General features: G+C 37.5%; 1 protein-coding gene across 1 annotated transcript; it reads right to left on the minus strand.

Moving 5' to 3' along the window:
• Positions 1-728: 728 nt before the first annotated feature.
• LOC129250112 (putative nuclease HARBI1) lies at positions 729-1,906 on the minus strand. Its single transcript, XM_054889755.1, has 3 exons — positions 1,794-1,906; positions 1,313-1,739; positions 729-1,253 (listed from the first exon to the last, which is right to left on the minus strand). Exons 1-3 carry the CDS (start codon positions 1,904-1,906, stop codon positions 729-731), a joined length of 1,065 nt encoding a protein of 354 aa, XP_054745730.1.
• Between the last annotated feature and the right edge of the window lie 24,001 nt (positions 1,907-25,907).

Raw genomic sequence — 25,907 nt, forward strand, 5'->3', positions numbered from 1 at the left:
GCTAACGACGCTGCTAAATGCAGAAGGGCCGCCCCAAAAAGATGTTAATGGATGGAAAAAAGTAAGTATTTAGTCAAATATTAAAATAAATATTTTTGAGTTGTCTTTTTTCAAGATATGGTCTGACTGGAAGGGGTGCATTCGGAAAAAGGTTGCCCATAACAATCTAGAATCGAGGGCAACAGGAGGTGGACCCTTCAGTAAGCATGTACTGACGAGCAACGAAGAATGTGTTGCAAGAACTTGTGGAATTTTCGCAGCCGTTGAGGGCATAAGCCATTCTAGAAGCTTTGGGACAGAAGAAAATAATAGCGCTATCGAATCTGAGGAAGAACGTCCCCAAACAAGTAGGGAAGCGGTGGCTACCCCGAGAGCTGCAAAAAGGCCACGAGTGTCAACGCAGGACAGCCTTCAGTCGTGTATGGCAACGCAATCTAGTTGTATGGAGAAAATATCCACCACTTTAGATAACATTTGCGAAAACCAACACAAGATTGCAAAATCGCAGGAAGATGAAAGGGAAGAGATTCGACGACTTCGTCGTGCTGTTGAGAAACAAAATGAATTGAGCAAAAGCAAAGACATTACCTCAAAATGAAGCAGTTGCAACAGGAAACAATTAATATTAAAACTAAAATGCTTGAGATAGAGACTAAAAAATAAATATAAAAGAATCTTATTGAACTGTTATGTATATATTTACTTTTAATATGAATAAATTTTATGTTTCATAATATTAAATTTCTAGCAATAGAGTCTCTTATATTTCTGCCAACACTATATAAACTACTGTTTTCCTCATTTTCAGCAATTTCCTCATCAATTGGATTGTTTTCTAATACGGTTTCTGTTTCAATGTCATCTATTTGATTACTCCTACATATGTTATGTAGTGCGCAACAAACATTTATTATCTTCACTACCTTTTGCGGCGTATATGGCAGGGTAGTTTTCAAACAACGAAACCGACTTTTTAATACTCCTATAACACGCTCAACGATGTTACGTGCTTTTGCATGCTGCTGGTTAAATCTGTGTTCTGCCGATCTTGGGCCTGGGTTTCTATATGGAGTCAGTAGAAATGGCTCTATACCAAAACCAGAATCTCCCAGTAGCCAAGACCCTCGGTCACCAGCTTCATACTGCGATAGGTAATAGTGTTTTGCACTACTCATACTAAATACGAAAGCGTCATGGCTTGCACCAGGCCGAGTTGCATCTACTGCTCTTATTATCATATCAAAATCACAAATCTGTAAAATAAAGGCAGTAAATTTTAAATTTTAGAAACACAATTTAAATTCATTCTTACAATCATTGCGTTTATGCTAAAAAATCCTTTTCGGTTAAAAAATAGATGCTCGTTCTCAAAAGGTTTAATCAGAGCCACATGTGTTCCATCAATACACCCTATTACTCCTGGAATACCGAATTTTTCTACAAAATGAAGTTTTGATTTTCTAGAATCCTCTTCAGACATTTTCAGCTTAATCCACTTAGGACACAGAACATTTTCCAAAGCATTGATCATTTCGGATAATATTTTTGAGACTGTGCTTCTACCCATAGCAATATCTGTATCCTTTCCGACGGAACGTTGATAGGAACCTTCTGCGAAAAACCTAAGACTTGCTGCCAGCTTTAATAAAATAGGTATGGACGTTTCCTTGACGAAAGATTTTACTTCATTCAGCACTTCTAAAAAAGCGTACTTGTTTAGGCGATAGTTGGAAACAAATCTAAAGTAGAAAAACTTAATGAATGCCACAAAGTATAACCATTTCTAATCTTACGTAGAATCCGGTGCACTGAGAGGATTCGAATGGTCTCTTAAACGCCGCCTATCTATTCTACTTTGGTAATCTTGCTCCTGTTCGTTTAACACATAAGCTGCCATAAAAAACATGATAATTTTTTAATTAAATCCGTTTATTTTGAAATTTTTTCGTATTTTTTGCCAACGAATTCTTTTGTCATTTGGTTTGTTTAATTGCCAAAGAGAAATCAGCTGTTTCGAACTTAAATTCGAATTTAAATGAAATCGGACGAATTACAGAACACCCAAAACAAAATCGTACAAATTGCCATTTCGGATCCGAATTGAAATCGCGCGATTTTCAGAACATGCCTGTATGTAATGTTCTTTCGAATCGCAAAATATGCAAAAGCTAGACATACTTGAGGATGCTACCAAAGCGTTTCTAATACCTTTATTTGCATTCGAATGTTTACCAATCTGATTGCTAAGTGTTTGCGTAGCACCTTCCAAATTTTCCATAATTCGGCACCGCTTCTCCAGAAATGAGGTCATTGAATTCAAAGTTGGCAATGTCTGCGTGGGCAAGTCCTCCTCCCACTTCTCCTGCATCTTCTGATCGAACTTTCTAGTAACAAGATGTATGAGCAACCCATCCGATATTTGTTCTGGTGTTAAGTGCACGAAGATGGGAATTGAAATTGTCGCACAATTCGCGCAAACGATTGGCTGAATCTTTATCAACACTCTTCAACTCGATAATCGCCCTAATGTGAGCCTGAAAAATAAGTAATTTGTTGTCAAATCGATTTTTTAATATGGCAATGGCCTTGTCATAATTCTCCTCAACCGGTTCTAGTGAGCAAATTGTTTCCAAAGCGGCTCCTTGTAGACTAGCGCGTAAATGTTGAAGTTTCAATAACGCTACTGAACATGGCAAAAAAATTAGGCCAATCAATGTACGCTCCACTAAATTTCGGTATTTTCAGCTCAGGAAGGCGAGACTTTCTTTGCGATGAGAATAACTTTGGCGGCGATTCTTCCAATGCGAAATGCCTAGCAGTCGATGAATGCCTTACGTTTGTCTTCCGATGCAAATTGAGCTGACGCGACAGCTTTGACTTCTAGGTACACGTCGAAAAATTCTGCTCGGCCTACTCCATCTAGTTCGCGTGGATCAGCTTCTTCGAAAACAGAATGCACGTGGTCAAAGTTGTCGTGAATGCTTTCGACGTACTCCATGTGGACAGAAAGTTCAGCTTCATCAAGTTCATCAAGACGATGCGACGACAATGTTTTGTTTAAGGCAATTAATTGGTGCTTAATCGACGCACTTTTCCTTTTATTAAACGAAATTGAATCGGAGCTATTGATCGTTGCATCGGATGATGAGTTGTCGATACCCTTTTTCGATTTGCTGCCTTTGGGCATTTTGGCAATACAATTAAATGTGTGCAGCACGACAGATGCGAAAAAATAGGAGTAGCTGTATTATCAGCAAATACCTCCGTTATGCGGTTATGTACTGACGAACGAATTTGATGTATTTACAGTTTCAATAACTGCACTCAAATTTTTGCTTGCACGCAAGTGAGCAAACACTTTATTTAGTTAAAACTCGAATAGTTATAACGCGAAAAGATTTCTAACCCGATCACGTCAGGGTCACCAATGTTTCGAGGAGGAGCTGTTTTGCACCACCTACATATGTATGCAATTAATTTCGAATAAAAAATAAGCGCTAAAATGATTAACAACTTTATTGTTTCACGATCGCGGTAGAAGTGACCTTTTAAGTTGTTAATCATTTTAGCGCTTATTTTTTATTCGAAATTAATTGCATACATAGGTGGTGCAAAACAGCTCCTCCTCGTAACATTGGTACATACTCGTATATATGTATATAAGAATGAAATAAGAAGGAAATACAAAGAATTTTAGTACATTGAGAGAATTACAGTTGTAGTTATGATCACGCCATTTAGTGATGCGAATATCGAAAATACCAATGAGTGCTGCTGCGAACAGTGACCTCGTGATCTTTTCCAATTTTTATTGTTTCTATTCACGTCGTAGTAGTTGTTTTGATGATGAGTTGGTTTCCTGAATATTGTGTTTCCGGATGTTGTATCCATGGTACTGGTTTTGGTAATGGTGATGGCGGCTGGTTATATTTAGTTGTATTTCTGCTGATACATGGGACGTCTCTGATGATGTTGTTTCTCATAATAGTGTTTATTGTTGGTTGGATGAATGTTCTGTTGTGCATATCCTAGATGTTTCGATGTTCGTCATCGTGCTCTATGGTACGGGCTACTGCAAATGCCTGCTCTAATTCCCTTATAGGATTTCCGTATTGGGTGGAACGAATATATGAGTAATTTATTCCATTCTTAAACACTCTTACCGCTTCTTGTGTTGCCTCATCAGTCATTACTTTAGTCACTTCTTGGCTATGACCAGACATAGATATTTTTGACGTGATAAGCGTCAGGGCACTATTCAGCTGCCGCACCTTGTATTTTAGTTTTTATAATTTTTAGAGCTTTTAGAGCTTTTACGTATAGGTTGGAATTCCTATGATTACTAATTCCATCCATAAGTCTAGAGACATCTTCCCTCCATACGCGGTATTTGGAAATGTTGCCGTCAAATACCGGTAGTCCTTTAAGAACGTTCAGGTTGATATCGGTTGAATTGGTATAAGTTATGTTGACTGGTTCCAATCGTTCTGCTGCTTGTGGAATCATTGTTGGGTTAACTTGGATCTGATCTATCTTGACTCTTAATGTTAAATTTTCTGCTTGGATACTCTGAAGCATTACTTGCAAATTGTCCATCTGCCGAATCATGGTGTTCACGTCGATTTGTTCCATAAAGTCAATGGTGACCAAAGTTCTTCGTGTATTAAGTTTATTATTTTCTCCAAAGATTTTCTCATCTGCTCCTTTCTATGAGAATGAGATCACTGTTTTTATTTTTTTAATGGAAGAAACACGAATGGTTTTTCTATCACTAAATTTTTTATTTCTTTGTTCACTGTATTTTCACTTCTTTTCCTTACACCCTTTATTTTTTTTACAAAAGATTTTGTCCTTTATTATTAAGGATATTGTATGTATGTCCTTGCTGCGACAAGGATGACTATTTTTCACTGTAGCATCAATGTATATGATACCCCTGGCAGGATCGCCAGTTATAGACTTGCTTGATTTTGGAAAAATATAAAAATTAATTTTTTGAAATTAATTTTAGGGTAGTTCTTAAGACTGTGTTAATATTGGACTGACTGCCAACATATTTGACAGTCGTATTTATACATACTTATAACTCATCTTACTGTTTTAGGTACACGACTTGGATATTACATAGTTTCTTTGTTTGCTGTTTAGGAAAAACATGTTTATCTTTTGTTTTTCTTAATATATGATTTTCTTTTGCTATTCCTAAAATACATATGTTTATTTTTTGTTATTCTTAAAATATGTTTATCTTTTGTTATTCTTAAAATACATATGTTTATCTGTTGTTATTCTTAAAATACATATGTTTATCTTTTGGTATTATCGTACTAAAAATTTTGCTTAGAATTTACCTAACTATTTTTATTTGTTATTTGTGAATGAAATCATTCTTTAACTAGTTGCGAACATGAAGCGTAAAAAACAATTTAGTTTTGTTGACTCAAATTTGAATACTGATTTGAGGATGGCTGACCACATGAAATGGTTACATTTATTGTCGTTTAGGCTTTCTGTCTCAGACGACAACATTATTAATTCTAATATCAAGCATGCTGCTGATTTTAAGTAACATATTTCGTGTTATGCGTTGGATAACCAACAAACAAAGTTTGGTAATTTCATTAAATTTAATTTAAAGCTAGGTGTCTCAGCTGATTCTTATGATAAATTCCTTTCGGCAGATCTTTGGCCTGCCAATGTAAGCATACGCAATGTGTGAAAGTGTATTTTCAACATGCATCTATATATATGTAATTGGCGCGTACACCCTTTTTGGGTGTTTGGCCGAGCTCCTCCTCCTATTTGTGGTGTGCGTCTTGATGTTGTTCCACAAATGGAGGGACCTACAGTTTCAAGCCGACTCCGAACGGAAGATATTTTTATGAGGAGCTTTTTTATGGCAGAAATACCCTCGGAGGTTCGCCCTTACCTGCTGAGGGGCGACCGCTATTAGAAAAATGTTTTTCTTAATTTTGGTGTTTCACCGAGATTCGAACCAACGTTCTGCAGAGAACGTTAAAGTATAGAGAAGTCTCAATGACAGGAACGTATGGAATTTCGAGGGGTACTCGTCTCGCGAAGACAATTTCACCATAGACACATTTTTCAACAAAAATTAACAGTAAGGGGCTGAATTATGTAAATTTAGCAGCAGTCGATAAGAATTTCTTGGTGATTAGAAGCAAAGAATTTTAATATGATCTATATATTTGAATTTCTCCAAATCATCCAGAATTATATAATATATTATACATATGTTATGTCTGTCTGTCTGGTGTCTGTAAAACTTTGTTGAGTCCCTTCAATTGAATACAAATCCTCTATAGAAAACGCTTCATTACCAGGCGCACAGGAAGATGGCATATGCAAATGTAAATTTGTGAATTTGTGAATTTATATACATATGCGCATATGTATATGCTGTGTGTATGTATGTTCACTAGCGACAGCTCAAAATAAAACGGTAGATTTCTCAAGAAATCCAGCGCGCACTCATAGGCGCTGCGCACATTCATAGGCACAGCATTGTACATATACACATATTTACGTACATATATTGATGCATACGAAGCCGCGGGCACTCGACTTGACAAAAATTCAAGATTTATCAAATATTGGCAAATAATTCTACGCGAAATATTCCAATATTGACTACAGTGCACTCGCGATAACTCGAACTAATTAAAACAGGCGCTGTTCGGTTTATCGAATTTGTTCGACTTATCAATTGAGTGTGCTATGTTAAAAAAACAGTCATCGATATCGATTTTTTTCAATTAAATTTATTTATTTATTTACATATGGATATGAACATGAATATGTTTAAAATAATTAATTCGTTTCAATATTTTTCATCAAATATTTGGCAGTCTTTGTGTCAGTTACACAAAAAAAGTCAGCTTTAACAGAAAAGTTAGGCCGAAAAGAAAGTTGTAATGTGTCTTTGTCTTTTCTTGCCTGCAGCAATGTTGAAGAGTGTTAACCTTTGCGGGGCTTACTTGTTCAGTTGTGGCCCACTGAATTACCTTATTTATAGAGCTAACTGCCCCCTCAGATGATTTCCGCTCACATGTCTCAGTTGTGTTGTTAAACTCAGACTCAGAATGACTAGTTTCAATTATTACTTCTGTGTCGGTAAATTCGGCACCATCATTCCATTTGTTAACATCATAAAGCGTAAATTCGACCTGTAAATTATGTTTTTCATGTTATGTTCTTTCAAGATGAGTCCACTTATTGGGTAATTCTTTTTTCTTTGGGACAGAAACCATTTGTATAAAGCGGCTTTCATTTTAGGAAACTCAGAAGCTTTTAAAGTTCTCCTCTTCCCAGGACCCAAAAACGTGTTGTTTACTGCTTTTAAAATTGCCTTGTCTTTCTTTTTTATAAGACTTATGGTGGACTTGGCTACCCCATATTCCTTCGCTAGAGAAGTAACACTACATCCACGTTTAATTTTGTTAAGGACTTCAGCCCTCTCTTTTAATGTTAAACACTTCAACCTTTTACGATCCATTACTCACATGCACTGATACACTACAAATGACAAATTTAAAGCAATTTGGTCAATGCAAGATGTTGTTCCCAGAAAACTAACGGGATATTAACGTCGAAATATTCATATGGACAATACACTAGTATACATATAATTTATATACATATACTATTACATATGTATGTATGTACAAAATGTACATGTTTGAAAAGAATGTGTGTACAAATAAATTTGTTTTTTTGTTCGAGTTATAGCGCTTTAATATTGTTCGAGTTACAAACTAGTCAATAGGGAAAAAAATGTGTTCGAGTTAGCACGTCGTTCGACTTAGCGGCTATTCGAGTTACCGCGAGTGCACTGTATTTTCGAATTGTCGAGAAAATTGGCATATGGGCGGCTCGTTTTATGAATGAAAGTTCTTGCTCTTAGAACTATGAGCTCCAATTTATCAATAAATTTTTTGATGATGAGTTTTTGTTGCACAGTACAATAGTTGAAACTGTTCGGCGCCGCCGCGACTATTCAGCGCTATGGCAACTAGAATGATGGCCGCTACGCCTGCGTCTATGACTGCATTTTGTTCTTGTAGTCGCTAGGCATAGAATTTTAGCTTTGAATGACATACGCTTCTTCTTCTTCTTAATTGGCACGATAACCGCTTACGCGATTTTGGCCGAGATTAACAAAGCGCGCCAGTCGTTTCTTTCTCGTGCTAACCGGCGCCAATTGGACACGCCAAGTGAAGCCAAGTCCTTCTCCACCTGATCTTTCCCACGCAGAGGAGGCCTTCCTCTTCCTCTGCTACCACCAGCTGGTACCGCATCGAATACTTTCAAAGCCGGAGCGTTTGTATCCATTCGGACGACATGACCCAGCCAACGAAGCCGCTGGATCTTTATTCGCTGCGCTATGTCTATTTCGTCGTAAAGCTCATACAGCTCATCGTTCCATCGTCTACGATATTCGCCGTTGCCAACGTGCAAAGGTCCAAAAATCTTACGCAGAATCTTTCTCTCGAACACTCCAAGCGTCGCTTCATCGGATGTTGTCATCGCGTAAGCTTCTGCGCCATACGTTAGGAAGGGCATGATGAGAGTCTTGTAGAGTGTTAGTTTTGTTCGTCGAGAGAGGACTTTACTGCTCAATTGCCTACTTAGTCCAAAGTAGCACTTGTTGGCAAGAGAGATTCTACGTTGGATTTCAAGGCTGACATTGTTATCGGTGTTAATGCTGGTTCCTAAATAGACGACGTCTTTTACAACCTCAAAATTATAACTGTCTACAGTGACGTGGGTGCCGATACGCGAGTGCGCCGACTGTTTGCTTGAAGACAGGAGGTACTTCGTTTTGTCCTCGTTCACCACCAAACCCATTCGCTTTGCCTCTTTATCCAGTTTGGAGAAGGCAGAACTAACAGCTCGGTTGTTAAGGCCGATGATGTCAATATCATCGGCATACGCCAGCAATTGTACGCTCTTATAAAAAAAATACCAGTCTAACGGTTAGACGCGACAGAAGTGAAACCTTCCGTAAAACAAACTGAGAGAGAATGAGACGAAAGCAGCATTAGGGGCGGGATAATTATAGGTTCATTATAATATTGCTATAAAGTTCATATTTTATTTTCTTCATTTTATTATTATTCATCCTCAATGTTTTCAATTTCAACAAATGATACGAGTGGCTTATGATAGCTAAAATATTATACAAATACTTTGGTTTCGATGTTGTCAACATATCTTTGAAATACAGCGTCAAATGTTGTTTTTGATCGTGTTGTCGATTCAGTGCGATTGTTACACATTTTTAAATTGAATGTTGTATTGAGTAAGTAAATTGAAGGAACCGCTGTGTCCAATGCAAAATTTACGTTAAAATCGCCACTTAAAATCATTGGAACTTTATTGTAATCTTTTCTAAGTATCCGCGATACTTCTGGTGTATACTTTATTAAATTTTCGTGAATGAATTCCGTGATGCTATTTATTGATTTTTTTTTCTGTCGATATTCACGACACTTTTCTGCATTATTTTTCGGCATAATTGCGGTAAATATTTAAAAATGAAAATATTTACGAATATAAAAATACACACGCGGTTGCTATTATGAGCGTCCCCAGCAAAACCTGCGTGACCGAAACTCTAACACAATTACATTTTTTTAAATGTTACAAACACATATGCACGCAGGTTTTGCTGGGGCGTGACCGAAACTCTAACAGAATTACACATATGCACTCGTATTTGTTTGAAAATCGACTTTTTTTTTTGGTTCTCCGTCACCTTTGGAAAATGTGTAAACAGTAAGCAAACTTTATTCAAATATTTTCCCTCATTTTTGCATCAGTAAAATTAAACAAACGCCGTAGCCGAATGGGTTGGTGCGTGACTACTATTCAGAATTCACAGAGAGAACGTCAGTTCGAATCTCGGTGAAAACACCAAAATTAAGGAAAACTATTTTTCTAATAGCGCTCACCCCTCAGCAGGCAATGGCAAAACACCGAGTGTATTTCTGCCATGAAGAAAAGCTCCTCATAAACATATCATAAAATAAAATAAAATAACTGTATAAAAAAGTGTTTTTTCTTGTGATTCGAACCAAGGATTTTGGATCGGAAGCTCACATTGCTAGCCGCTCGGCTATCGCGCCATGCTGTCGGCGCTGACCTAAAAGTTATTTAGTTCGTCGCTACGTTTATATAAACATATAATATAACGCTTCGTAACTAAATAACTTTTAGGCCAGCGCCGACAGCATGGTGCGGTAGCCGAGCGACTAGCAATGTGAGCTTCCGATCCAAAATCCTTGGTTCGAATCACAAGAAAAAATAAAAGTTATTTAGTTCGTCGCTACGTTTATATCAACATATAATATAACGCTTCGTAGCCAAGAGGGTCGCTTTTTCGTTTCACTTTTTCTCAAATCACTCCCAACGATTCTAAAGAAGTTTTCACTTCAAAAATTGTGCCTGAGCGATTAAGTTCTGCGGCTCGTACGATGCTCTCCAACATCAGGTTAAAGAAGTCACACGACAGCGAGTCACCCTGTCTGAAACCTCGTTTGGTATCAAACGGCTCGGAGAGGTCCTTCCCAATTCTGACGGCGCTGCTGGTGTTGAGCAACGTCATCTTACATAGCCGTATTAGTTTTGCGGGGATACCAAATTCAGATATAGCGGCATACAGGTAACTCCTTTCCGTACTGTCGAATGCAGCTTTGAAGTCGACGAAAAGATGGTGTGTGTCGATTCTCCTTTCATGGGTCTTTTCCAAGATTTGGCGTATTGTGAATATTTGGTCGATGGTAGACTTTCCAGGTCTGAAGCCACACTGATAAGGTCCAATCAGTTGGTTGACGGTGGGCTTCAGCCTTTCACACAATACGCTCGCTAGAACCTTATAGGTGATATTGAGAATACTAATCCCGCGGTAATTGGCACAAATTGCAGGATCGCCCTTCTTATGGATTGGGCAGAGCACACTTAAATTCCAATCGGCAGGCAAGCTTTCATCCGACCATATTCTGCATAGGAGCTGATGCATGCACCTTACCAGCTCCTCGCCGCCATGTTTGAATAGCTCAGCCGGCAGTCCGTCGGCGCATGCGGCTTTATTGTTCTTTAGCCGTGATATTGCTATTCTCACCTCGTCATGGTCGGGTAACGGAACGACAATTCCGTCGTCAACGATTCGGGTATCGGGATCTTCACATTCTCTATGACATGCGCAGCTGTCACCGTTTAACAGGTTCGAGAAGTGTTCCCTCCATAATTCAAGATTGCTCTGTACGTCAGTCACCAGATCGCCGTCTTTGTTCTTACAGGACAACGCCCCGGTCTTAAAACCTTCTGTAAACCGCCGAACTTTCTGGTAGAGTTTTCGGGCGTTGTTCCTATTGGCCAGCATCTCAAGCTCCTCGCACTCACGTATTTCGGCCTCTCGTTTCTTCTGTCGGATAATACGTCTCTCTTCCTTTTTCAGCTCTCTGTAGCGATCCCACATGGCTCGCGTTGCGCCCGATCGCAGCGTGGCTCTATAGGCGGCATCCTTTCTTTCTGCGGCAGCATGACATTCCTCGTCGTACCAATTGTTTTTTCGGGCTCGCCGGAATCCGATTTCTTATTCGGCGGTGGTACGTAGGGAACGAGAAATGTTGCTCCATTGCTCGCGCATGCCGGTTTGTTGGGCAGTGCTCTCCGAGAGCAGGAGTGAGAGTCGAATGGCGAATCTTCTGGCTGTCTGTTGTGATTGCAGCTTTTCGATGTCAAACATTCTTTGCGCAGGTTGATGTACGTTTTTTGCTGCACAGAGGCGGGTGCGCAGCTTGGCTGCAACAAGGTAATGATCCGAGTCGATGTTGGGTCCTCGGATCGTGCGTACATCTAATACACTGGAAGCGTGTCTTCCATCTATCACAATATGATCGATCTGCGTTTTTCGATCAGGAGATAGCCAGGTAGCTTGGTGTATCTTTTTATGCTGGAATCCGGTGCTGCAGACTACCATGTTTCGGGCCCCGGCGAAGTCGATCAGCCTCTGTCCGTTACAGGATGTTTCGTTGTGCAGGCTGAATTTTCCGACTGTGGGACCAAAAATTCCCTCCTTGCCCACCCTGGCGTTGAAGTCGCCAAGCACGATTTTTATGGCGTGGCGGGGGCAGCGCTCATAGGAACGTTCCAAGCGCTCAGAGAAGGAATCTTTGGTCGCATCGTCCTTCTCTTCCGTCGGGGCGTGGGCGCAAATTAGCGATATGTTAAAAAAACGTGCTTTGATGCGGATTATTGCGAGACGCTCGTCCACCGGAGTGAACGACAGTACTTGGCGACGAAGTCTCTCTCCCACAACAAATCCGACACCGAATTTGCGCTCCTTTACATGGCAGCTGTAGTAGACGTCGCAAGGTCCTATGGTTTTCTTACCTTGCCCCGTCCATCGCATCTCTTGGATGGCAGTGATGTCAGCCTTTACTCTCACGAGGACATCAACCAGCCGGGCAGAGGCACCTTCCCCATTAAGGGACCGGACATTCCAGGTGCATGCCCTCAAATCATATTCCTTATTTCGTTTGCAGGGGTCGTCATCAGTGTTGGAAGTTCTCATCCGAGGCTTTGTGTATGTTTTCATTGGGGGAGGTTTTTAAGTGGAATGATTCGCCTTCTCACGTTAGCTCACTCCCAAACGGGTGTTCGGAAGCTACCCAGAGGATACGTGGGCTAATCCCGGTCGTTATGAGCTGCTTGAACCATATGTAGAAGAACCGTCCTGGCCACTCCCAAGTGAATGGCGATCAGTAACTTTCCCCACTTGCGTGGACTTCTACACATGGAACCATCCTCCTCTATCCTCCGCCATAGCCGAATGGGTTGGCGCGAGACTACCATTCGGAAGTGATAAATGAAATGATAGAAAAAGTTGGTTCAAACTGCGGCCGCCCCTCGGCAAACCATGGCAAGCCTCCGAGTGTATATCTGCCATGAAAGAGCTCCTCACAAGCAACCATCTGCAGTTCGGAGTCGACTTAAATCTGTAGATCCCTCCATTTGTGAGAACACATTCATGATGACTTGCCAAAGCTTACTGAACAAAAATGTTAATACAGTTTGCCGTTCTGCGCTGTTAAACCATGTGGATAGTTCTCATGCAGCTAAAAGGATTCACTTCCAATAGTGAAATAGAATCAATGATCCTAAATCTCACACAATGTATGTCACAATTAATGACACCAATGCAAAGTATGTTCCAGGACTTGATTAAATATCAAAACCAATTGGCTTGCTAGTGTTAACCAACATTTGCAAGTTAGATTTCAAAAGATTCTTAACTGAACACAATGTAGTGTATCAGAAACAAATCTCACAAACAAGTGTCAACTGGCAATCCTAGAGAGCGCAAGCTGAGGAAAAGGGCAGTCAGTTGTTGATTGGCGTCGGTAGCGCGCGGTCGAGTCCCTGGCATAGAATTCTGTTATTGAGCTTAATAAGGCGTTTTTCAATAGGTGCGCTTCAACTTTTTTCCGATAGGGAGGGCGAACAACGCAATATTTTGTATTTTTCGCTTGTCATTTGTAAACTTCATTAGTATACATTTCATCATGGAATGCTACACACTTGAGCAACAATTACAAATTGTGCAAATTTTTTATGAAAATAATCGTTCTGTTGCTGCTACTTTAAGATCATTTTTTCCAAAAAATCATCTTCAGTGATGAAGCTCACTTTTGGCTCAATGGCTTTGTCAACAAGCAAAATATGCGTTACTGGGCAGAAAGCAATCCATACGTGATTCATGAGGCACCGTTGCATCCCGAAAAAATCACTGTTTGGTGCGGTTTACATGCCGGCGGCGTAATTGGCCCATATTTTTTCGTTGACGAGAACGATCACCACGTTACTGTGAATGGAAATCAATACCGCGACATGATAAACGATTATTTTTGGCCGCAATTGAATGGTATGGACTTAGACGACATGTGGTTTTAACAGGACGGGGCCACAAGCCACACAGCACACGCTACAATTGATTAGTTGAAGAGTAAGTTCGATGAGCGCATTATTTCCAGAAATGGACCGGTCGAATGGCCGCCGTGCTCGTGTGATTTGACGCCTCTAGACTATTTTCTTTGGGGTTATGTGAAGTCATTGGTCTACAGTAACAAGCCGGAGACGATTTGTGAGCTCAGAGCCAATATTGAACGCGAAATTGCTGGAATTTCGGCCGATTTATGCAAAAGAGTGGTCGAAAATTGGGTTCAACGATTGGACTTCGTAAAACTTGCACGCGGTGGTCATGCAAAAGAAATCGAATTTCATACTTAAATGTATATATTCAAACTCGATAATTAAAAAAAAATTAGCTAAAAAAGTCAAACCGTTTGTGTTTTATTCAAAAAAAAAGTTGAAACGCTCTTACTGAAAAACGCTTTACTATTCCTCTTTCAATATTTAATAAATTTAATTACATTAATCATTAAATAAACCATTAAAGTCGCATTTGATTATTTCGGCTATTATGATACAACTATAATTTCCATATGTCTCCTAAATGAATATGTCCACGGAAGAACAGGAATTATTACAAGAAATGGACAATTGTAGAGTACCTTCACTTCACTTTCAAACTTCTTTGGAATTCTTTAAATATATTTTTAATAGGTAAATGAACTCAAACTTAAATTATTTAAACCATTTCAATGTCAATGCCATTGTTGTCAAATAAACTCTTTAATTTCAATGACAAAATTCTTTTTCTTTTTTTTGAAGCCCAAAACATAAAGGCACACGCCAAATACATTTTTTCAGTCATATGATACCTCATTCCAAAGCAAAACCATAGCTTACTGTCAAGTTCAGAGACCCATTTAAATTTAAGTCTGTCTAAGCAAAATTTTATTGTATAGTTTTTTTTTTTGAATTTATAATTTTGTTATTGATTTTTACTTGTAACAATGTTTAGTTGCAATTATATATTTTATTGATGAGAAGACAAAAAGAAAGTATAAAATAAAGCCATTCTATCAGAAGGCGGGCAATTCAGTCTTAGCCCGGTAGTTAGAAGGCAGTCATTTGCCCTAATTAAATCAAAAATTAAAATGTTTTATTTAAAAGGAACCTTTAGTCGGTAGGTTTGCTCTAAAGCTCTTCCTCGATAATATAGACTTTTCATGGCGATCCTGCGGACGATCCTTAAATTCTGAAATCCCTTTTTGAACTTATTTGAAAAACTCAATTTTAAACCAAAATTTTAAATTTTTAACAACTATATGGAAGGTCCAAAGAAGCTTTTTGTACATCAGTACAAAAATAGAGTTGAGCATAACAAAGATACCCATCGTGTGGCTATCCCCAAGGAAAATCTGAAACTAAAAACCCGAGGAGGATATAAAAAACGCCTTAGAGGGGAAAAAGCTAAACTTCATGTCATAAAAAGAAGAACAGTGAACCAACAAGCAAGCAATAATTTCTCAAAAGCGTTAGCAGCTGACCTTGCTCTAGAACAAGTAAAGAAAGAACTTAAGGCAAATACATCAGAGGAAAAAGAAAATTTGGGAAATCATAGAAAATACATAAAGTTACGCTTATGGGGAACTGGTGGTCACCAGAAAAGAAGGAGGAAATCATGCTAAGCCAAACAGCAGCCAACAACAGCAGCTTTTGAGAAAACAAAATAATAACACTTGATGTGATCATTTTATTCACTATCTTTGTCATAATTTTATACATTGTACACAGAATTAATAAATATTATAAAACATACTTACACAAACACTTGAATAAAAGTAGGGAAATAGTTTAAGACAAAAAAATGCTAAGCAAATTAAATTAAAAAAAAAAATTATAATAAAATTTTTTTGAAATTGTTAATGTATTAATAAAACAAAAAAAATATATATCATACAATAAAATGAAATTCTATATTTACATTTTAAATGGAAAATATTGAAGAAATTGTAAGGACTCTGTTAGGGATGTTAGAAAACATAAAAGAACAGGGAACAAAAGAATATAAAGTAAAAACTTTATTACAAAAATTAAAAGACGTAAAGAACTTGAAAATTGAATTTGAAAAACTTGAAACTAGCCCTGACATAGATTACAAAGAACTCACGATCTTAAAAACAAAATTTCAGAAATTATACACTGAGACAAAAGGACGATTAACAGAACAGAAAAACGATCAAGACAAATCAGAACAGAGCGGCTCAAATAATATTTCAACACAAAACATGTCAGAATTCGATATAAATACATCGTTAAAAGTAGTCCCAGAATTTACGGGAAACTCCAGGGACTTACCATCATTTTTAAAAATCACAGAATTGATCTACAAGACACTAAATGAACAGAGTAAAAAAAACATTTATAGGATTTATTAGGGAAGTAAAATTGAACAACAAAGTAAGGACAGCAATTGGAATTCTAGACCCAATTGACAATTTTGATAAATTACAAATTGAACTAACAAAGCTGTACAAGAATCCATTAACCATTCCAGAAATGTACAATGCTCCAAACTCAATTGCTACAGGCAGAGAAATCAAAATGTGGCTACATTCAGTGACCATATTCTGCAACTTATTTCTGAATTGAATACATTACACATCGCAGAGATGGAAGGAACAGTAACGAACGAAAGAAAAGACGACGTCATTAGAAATAACCAAAAATATGGCTTAACCATTTTCAAAAATAATCTAAACGACAACCTGAGACAAGCGATATGCTTAACCCAAACGAAAACACTACAAGAAGCCATAAACTTGGCAAAAGACCTAGAAAGAACTACCAGTACGTCTGGACAAATTATGTTTTTTAATCAAAACAATGTCAGAGGACGAAACAATTACAGAGGACATAATAACACAAATAAACAAGGACGTAATACCTTTAACCAAAACTATGTTGGACAAAATTCACACCGTGGAAATAATTACAGAGGTAATCATGGACCGTAGCCGAATGGGTTGGTGCGTGATTACCATTCGGAATTCACAGAGAGGTCGTTAGTTCGAATCTCGGTGAAAGCAAAATTAATAAAAACATTTTTCTAATAGCGGTCGCCCCTCGGCAGGCAATGGCAAACCTCCGAGTGTATTTCTGCCATGAAAAAGCTCCTCATAAAAATATCTGCCGTTCGGAGTCGGCTTGAAACTGTAGGTCCCTCCATTTGTGGAACAACATCAGCGCATACCACAAATAGGAGGAGGAGCTCGGCCAAACACCTAACAGAAGTGTACGCGCCAATTATTTATTTTTTTATTAATCATGGACACCGTGGACAAAATCATAATGCAAATAACTATTTTGGAGCTAATAATAACAATTATAATAATATAGAAATAATTTTAACAATAATTTTAGATACAATAATAATTTTGGAAATCACTACAATCGTGGGCACAACAGGGGACAAAACAATAACCGTGGGAACACTTACAACCGCGGAAGCTTTAATAATAATAATAACATAATTAGAGTAATGCAACAGGGAAACGAGTTTGCCCCGGAGGAAGGACAAATGAACGAGAGTCAATCCCCGGGTACCCAAAATTAAATATTTTTAGAATTTCAAATAATGCTACGAATATAATTTCTTTAAGATGTGCAGACTCAAATACAAATCTAACTTTCATAATAGACACGGGAGCAGACGTATCTAAATGGCGACTTATTTTTCAATGACCAAGATAAATGCAAATTAACAGTGATATCAAACGAAATTATTTACTCAAAGGAGTAACAGACATAAAATTAGATTTTGGAGAGAAATCGCATATCCAAAAATTCAATATAGTAGACGACAAATTTCTGAAAGATTGCCTTTGCAAAATCCATTTAGAAACCTATACTACAACACTCGTTATTGATGATGAAGAGATCATTTTACCCATTCATTCAGATTTATCTGAAGTTTCGGATATAATTATTCTTGCAAGATCAGAAATAATTCACCGAGTAAAATTAGATCTAACTAAAGACAGCGTCGTGTTCAATAAAGAAATTCAAAAAGGCGTATTTCTAGGAAACTCCATAATACCCAAGGAAGGATTTGCTCACATAAGACTACTACTACGTTAACGACAGCGAAATTCGTATAAAAAATCAAAATCTTGAAACAGAACCCTTAAATAACTATTACATATTAACCAGAAAAATAAAGATAATTTTGACAAAACACGTTTTCAAAAATTAATAAAAATTTTGAATTTAGATTCAGATGACAAAATTGCAAGGGATTCATTATATAAAATTTTCGAGCAGTTCTCAGATATTTTTCATATAGAAGGGGAAACTTTGAGCACTAGTACTTTTTATACCCAACATTTGAGTATGAACGATAAGACACCTGTATACATAAAAAATTACAGATTACCTCACACTCAGCTTGAAGAAATAGAAGAACAAGTAGAAAATTTATTGCAAACCGATATAGTGGAACCATCAGTGAGCGCCTATAATTCACCACTTTTGATTGTACCAAAGAAAAGTAGCGGAGACAAACAAAAAATGGAGGATTGTAGTAGACTATAGACAACTAAACAAAAAGATAATTAATGCTAAATATCCGTTGACAAGAATAGAAGACGTACTAGACAAACTGGGTCGCGCAAAATATTTTTCAATGCTCGACATGACAAGCTCTTTTCACCAGATAACACTAGACAAACACTCAAGACACTTGACTGCATTCTCCACAAGCCAAGGTCATTACCAGTTTAAACGTTTACCATTTGGACTCAAAATGTCTAGCAATAGCTTTCAAAGAATGCTCACAATAGCTTTGAGTGGTTTAGATAGCAATGTACTTTTATACGTAGACGATATTATAGTGTTTGGCTGTAGTCTAAAACACCACAACAGTAATTTAATTGCAGTTTTTGAAAGACTACGAAAATATAACTCAAAACTAAATGCGAGAAAGTGCGTATTTTTAAAATCCGAAGTCGTGTACCTAGGGCATCTGATCACGCAAGATGGCACAAAAACAGACCCATCAAAATTTGAAGTGAAGCGGGGTATCCAAAAATAGTGACGAGGTTAGGAGATTTGTAGCTTTTTGCAATTTTATAGACGTTTTGTACACAATTTTGCTCAAATAACCAAGTGCCTAAATAATCTTGTAAAGAAGGGGCAAGTATTTGATTGGACTGACGAATGTCAGAAAGCATTCGAATCACTAAAAGGAAAACTAATCAATCCACCTATCTTAAAATATCCAAATTTCGAGCAACCATTTGTGCTCACAACAGACGCATCTAATTTCGCACTCGGTGCAGTACTTAGTCAAGGAGAAATAGGAAAAGATTTGCCTATATCATATGCAAGCAAAACTTTAGTAAAACATGATATAAATAAATCGGTCATAGAAAAAGAACTACTCGCGATTCACTGGGGAATAAATTTCTTCCGTCCATACCTAATGGGTAGAAAATTCACCGTGGTAACGGACCACAGACCACTTATCTCCTTATTTTCACACAAAAATCCTTCGTCCAAGATGATGCGGATTAGATTTTATTTGTCAGACTATGATTTCGAAATAGTCTACAAGCAAGGCAAAATGAACACAAATGCCGATGCATTATCACGAATAAAGATAGACTCAGACATACTAAAAAAAATGATACCAACGGATTGTGATGAAAATAATAAAATGTTTGTAATAACAAGGGTAATGTCTGCCAAAAATAACACCAGGGTAGACAAGGAGAACTACAACTCTCATTCGAATTCAGGCCAACTTCACATTTGGGATTGTACGTCCATAGCCGATATAAGAAATATAAAAAGATTAAAATTCGTATACGAAGAAAAAATGAAAGCCTCTGAAATACGTTTCAATCATGGTGAAACTATCATCAATAGCGACTAAAAGAAATATAGAAAAGCTAACGATAGAAAAAGATAATTTATTAAAAGAAATGAATATTGAAAATTTTAAGAAAGCATTCAACAAGTTGCAAACTGAAAAATTAGAACAAAATTTAAGACCCTTAAGAATAATTTTATATAAAGCCCCAAAATAAATAAATGACGAGGAAATTATAAAAAATTTATAATTTGAGTATCACAACTCTGCACTAGGAGGACACCTGGGTATAAGAAAAACTATCTTAAAATTTAAACAAAAATACATATGGAAGAACATGAGAAAAATAATAAAACAATATATAAACAGTTGTAAAGAATGTACTCGAAACAAACAGACAAAGTACATATATAAAAGAAAAAATGACAATAACGGACACACCTAGTACAAGATTTGAAAATTTAAGATGCGAACTGACAAAATACGTAATCTTATTCCCAATGAAAACTAAAGAAGCAATTTCTATCGCAAAGGCACTAGTAGAACAGGTTATACTAAAATACGGACATTTTAATACATTAAAATCTGATCGAGGTACAGAGTTTGCAAATGAATTAATGAAATATATATGCGAAATACTAAATATAAAGCAGACCTTTTCAGCACCCTATCACCATCAGACAATAACAGTTGAAAGGAGTCACAGAGTCCTAAATGAATTTCTGTTACACTTCGTAGAAAATCACGAATGGCTACCTTATTTTGCATTTGCTTTTAATACCACACCGAACATAGGACGGAATTTTCACCGTACAAGTTAATATACGGAAAACTTCCACGCTTACCAACTGACATAATCAAGGACAATCAACCAGTATATAACTTAAACAATTACGCAAATGAGATGAAACTTAGACTAAAAGAGCCACTTCTTAGGGCACAAGAGCTGATAAAACTAACAAAACATAAGAGAAAAGAACTATATGACAAGAGCAGTAGCACATCAGAATTAAAAGTAGGTGACTGGGTATTTGTAAAACTAGAAACTAGAAGCAAACAGCAAAGTCCATATCATGGCCCTTATCTCATAGTGGAGCGTAAAGGAGTCAATTCTGTATTACAAATTAACAATAAGCTTAAGGAATATCATAATAATACCGTTAAGAAATACAAAATCACCTTAAATGTTATCATATTGAATAAATTAAAGAACAATTTATTATAAAACATACAATTAAATATAAATTTAAATATACTAAGAAACTTTTAAAGTCATAAAATTATTTTTATTGAAAACTACTGAACTGCCACAATTTAACTAAATTTTTTAGCACTGTAATTTTCAATCTTAACCTTCACTTCACTTTCAAACTTCTTTGGAATTCTTTAAATATATTTTTAATAGGTAAATGAACTCAAACTTAAATTATTTAAACCATTTCAATTGTTGTCAAATAAACACTTTAATTTCAATGACAAAAATTTTTTTCTTTTTTTTTTGAAACACATAACATAAAGGCACACGCCAAATACATTTTTTCTGTCATATGATACCTCACTCCAAAGCAAAACCATAGCTTACTGTCAAGTTCAGAGACCCATTTAAATTTAAGTCAGCTTAAGCAAAATTTTATTGTATAGTATTTATATTTATAATTTTGTTATTGATTTTTACTTGTAACAATGTTTAGTTGTAATTATATATTTTATTGATGAGAAGAGAAAAAGAAAGTATAAAATAAAGCCATTCTATCAGAAGGCGGTCAATTCAGTCTTAGCCTGGTGGTTGGAAGGCAGTCATTTGCCCTAACTAAATAAAAAAAAAAATGTTTTATTTAAAAGGAACCTTTGGTCGGCAGGTTTGCTCTAAAGTTCTTCCCCGATAATAAAGACTTTTCACAATATCAATACTCTCTCGAACTTTAATTTGCCAAGTGTATGCAAATCACTTCAGTATGCCTAGAAAATCGTGCCATAAACTCAAAAATTTCAGCAACACACATTGGGGTGCCGCTTTTAAACAGGTGGCAATTTTAATGCAAGACATACATGAGGTTCATGCTAAATAAATGCCAACAACTTTATAATACCATTACCCACAGACGAAACCGTCTTGATTTTGTGCCCCCGAGACAGTCAAAATACCATTCAAGAAAGCTAGATATGAAGGTTAGTTGCAGTGATGGCTACAAAAACCCTATGGCAGAAAAAAACTGCTCAAAAAGAAAAGCAGATGCATGGGCATCAGCTGTCTGTTAGTTGGCTAAATGACAGTCCAGAGTATTGATTACAAGCACGCGGAAGCATTTTACCGATCAAAAGGCTGCAACGTCACGTGACATGGTTCAAACAATAAAGAAGCGGCTCGAGCGAAGTCCTCGAGGAAGTGCCAATCAAACGGCAAAAAAACTGTAAATATCTGACCGTAGCATCTGCCGCATACTGAAAAATGCGCAAAAAGCGTATGGCCTCACACCAAAGCAGCAACATGTCAGACTTGAGAGAGTGAAGGAGTTGCTTCGCTTGGCCGAAAGCTGTCAACTTCCGAACATTGTGTTTTCTGATGAGAAAATTTTTCAAAGCGAACCGTACGTTCATGCGAGTCATCGCTTGGCCACCAGGAGGCAGTACTCGTCACAGGTAATGTTTGAGCCACTGTAACCGCAGACGGGCCCTCTCCAATCGTTTTCATCGAGCCTGGTGTCAAGGTAAATGCGAAAATCCAAAATATAATCGGGAAAATATTCTGGAGGTGTCTTTGAAGCCGTGAGCAAACAGACATTTCGGTGGCAGATCATGGACGTTTCAACAGGACTCGGCGCCGTCTCACAACTTCCAGTACTCGTCACAGGTAATGTTTGAGCCACTGTAACCGCAGACGGACTCTCTCCAATCGTTTTCATCGAGCCTGGTGTCAAGGTAAATGCGAAAATCCAAAATATAATCGGGAAAGTATTCTGGAGGTGGCTTTGAAGCCGTGAGCAAACGGATATTTCCGTGGCAGATCATGGACGTTTCAACACTACTCGGCACCGTCTCACAAAGCTCGAGGGAACAAAGAATGGCTAAAAAACAACGTTCTGAACTTCATAACGTCCACATAATGGCTCTCAAATACACCAGTCGCGAATCCAATGGATTATTCTCTTTGGGCCATTTTTGAGAGCAAAGTCCAAACTAAAAGATTCACCAGTCTCGAGGCGCTGAATCATTGTCGGGCAGCTTGCGACTCGTTTCTAGACGTTCTCAAGGCCATAGTCAAGGCACTAGCTTGTGATATTGAGCAATAGTAAATTGATCCTTAATTTTGTAATATTTTCACACATTTTTTACTTTGAATTGAATGAAAGTAATTTTCTAAACTAAATGTATGGCCTGAAGAGAACGCGGAGAAGAAACTAAAACAAGTTTTGAAAAACGAAGGGGAGCCATGTTTCAAAACGTTCGGAAATAAATAAATTATTTAATGTACCGTGGTGTACAACTTTGGAGCACTATCCCTTCTAAAGGGTTTGCTAATAACAGGTGTTAATTAAAAATATAAAAGGCTATCGAGAGATGATTAACGATTTTTTAGGCCAGAATTGGATGGTATTGATTTGAACAACGTTTATTTTCAACAAGACGGCCCTACATGCCACACAGGTAACGAAACTATTGATCTTTTACGGGAAAAGTTTCCGGACCGTGTTATCTCTCGAAGAGGTTATCACAATTGGCCACCGAGATATTGTGATTTAACACCTTGTGACTTTTTTCTTTGGGGCCACATGAAAGAGACGGTCAACGCCAAAAGTCCAGGGTCGATTCAAGACCTCAAAGATGGAATTCGTGATGCTATCGAGGACATAGAGCAGCCACTTTGCAAAATGGTTATGGAAAATTTCATGAAAAGATATTGTCTTGTAAGCGTGTCCGTTTTTTTCTTTGAATATCAAAATAACACCTCTGATTGCAAAACCCTATACTGACATAATTACAGGGTTTGATTCAAAAGTACAGGGTTTGATTGAAAAGTAATGAGCCTTCCCGCGCGAAGCGTCTGCCAAGCGATCAACCAAATCGGCTGGTGGGCGAAAATGATCGTTGGACCTTCCCCTTCCAATAGAAACTGGTCCCAGTTCGCTGGCAACAGCGGTGCAGTTAATTTTTTGCGTAAAGCTAAACAAAACGAGTACCGAAACCATTGGGCTACTCAAGGAGGCTTACGGGGACCACTCTCTGTCCAGTGCCCAGGTAAAACGGCACAATTCGTTCAAGGAAGGCCGGGACGACATCGAAGACGAACAGTGATCTGGAAGGCCTTCGACGACGCAAACAGACGAAGATGTGAACCGGGTTGGTGAATTTTTAAACATTGGCCGTCGTGCTAGTCTACGTGAGATCAGTGAAGAGTGAAATTTAACTTATTACAATGTGCGGAAAATCGTGACCGGAAAACTTGAGATGCGACTCCATCGAGGCGATCCAAAACACTGAAAACCGAATTGAACGCGATTCCGGAGGATGCGTTTAAAAAATGTTTCCTGCAGTGGAAGGACCGCTACCAGCGGTGTATTGACGCTCAATGGTCCTATTTTGAAGAATATTAATTCTATAAGCCAAAAGGTTTAATAAAACTGCTTAAAAAAATAAGGCTCATTACTTTTCAATCAAACCCTGTATACTTATATGCTTGTAATATAATACATCATATGCAGTCTGCAATCCAAAGTACTAAGAACAATACCAGTAGCCCCATGGTATGTCATAAACACTAACATACATACATAGAGATCTTCAAATACCCTTAGTAGAAAAAGTAGGGTAAAATATTATATCTCAAAAAAATTGCAAACCCACTCGAACACTCTTCCCATTAAATAAATAAAAATAAATAATTGGCGCGTACTCTTCTGTTAGGTGCTTGACCGAGCTCCTCCTCCTATTTGTGGTGTGCGTGTTGATGTTGTTCCACAAATGGAGGGACCTACAGTTTCAAGCCGACTCCGAACGGCAGATATTTTTATGAGGAGCTTTTTCATGGCAGAAATACACTCGGAGGTTTGCCATTGCCTGCCGAGGGGCGACCGCTATTAGAAAAATGTTTTTATTAATTTTGCTTTCACCGAGATTCGAACCAACGATCTCTCTGTGAATTCCGAAAGGTAATCACGCACCAACCCATTCGGCTACGGCGGCCGCCATTGCTCTCGCATAAATAATATCAGGCGTACTAAAAAAACTTTGCACTTTAAAATAACATTAGTTAAGTAGTATATACAGTAAATTATAATTATCACTATTTAATCCGCGTCATTGGTCTCTAAAGAGAAGTAGAGGCTAAATTCTTGTATAACTCTTTCTTTTTCTTTAAATTTTACCCTTCATCAATAATGTAGTGTTAGGTTCAATTTGCATCAATTTTAATGCATTATAATGTAATACTATTAGTATCTAACCGTAGAATATAACCTGTCGTTGTTGTATTAGTCTAAATAAATAAACAAATAACTGGCATATCTCGTCTAGAATGAAAAAATCGTCCCGTAAGAAACGTATACATACCTAAACGAACCTACTCAATGAGCTAACAAGTATATTAGATAAACACATTATCCCATATTTGTCATTTCCTAACGTTCGTATCGACGGATTTGTTGAACAGCGTTTGGCATTTCATCATGGAAAGACTCACACCGCAACAACGTCTACAAATTGTTCAACTGTATTATGAAAATCAGCGTTCTGTGACAAGCCACTTGCCATACAGCTCGTGAAACAATGACTTTATTGAGAAGTCATTTCGGAGAGCAGCTGATTTCACGTTTAGGACCTGTGAGTTGGCCACCAAGATCTTGTAATATCACACCTTTGGACTTTTTTCTTTGGGGATTCGTGAAGTCCAAGGTCTATGCTGATAAACCAGCTACGATTGAAGCTCTGGAAGCCAACATTACGCGTGTTATTCACGACATACCAATCGAAATGCTCGAACGAGTGATTGAAAATTGGACCTTCAGAATGGACCACCTTAAGCGTAGTTGCGGCCAACATTTGAATGAAGTCATATTCAAAAAGTAAATGTCAAAGAATGTCCTTTCAAATGATAAATAAAGGTTTT

The sequence above is a fragment of the Anastrepha obliqua genome, chromosome 6 (genome assembly GCF_027943255.1).
Source record: "Anastrepha obliqua isolate idAnaObli1 chromosome 6, idAnaObli1_1.0, whole genome shotgun sequence".
NCBI classification, from domain to species: Eukaryota; Metazoa; Arthropoda; class Insecta; order Diptera; family Tephritidae; genus Anastrepha; species Anastrepha obliqua.

Excerpts from the sequence above, each read along its gene's own strand:
- LOC129250112 (XM_054889755.1), bottom strand. The coding sequence starts at position 1,906 with ATGTTTTTTATGGCAGCTTATGTGTTAAACGAACAGGAGCAAGATTAC. Across the intron at positions 1,740-1,793 it reads CTCAGTGCACCGGATTCTAC|ATTTGTTTCCAACTATCGCC; the intron begins GTAAGATTAGAA and ends TTTCTACTTTAG. Across the intron at positions 1,254-1,312 it reads TTAGCATAAACGCAATGATT|ATTTGTGATTTTGATATGAT; the intron begins GTAAGAATGAAT and ends TTTATTTTACAG.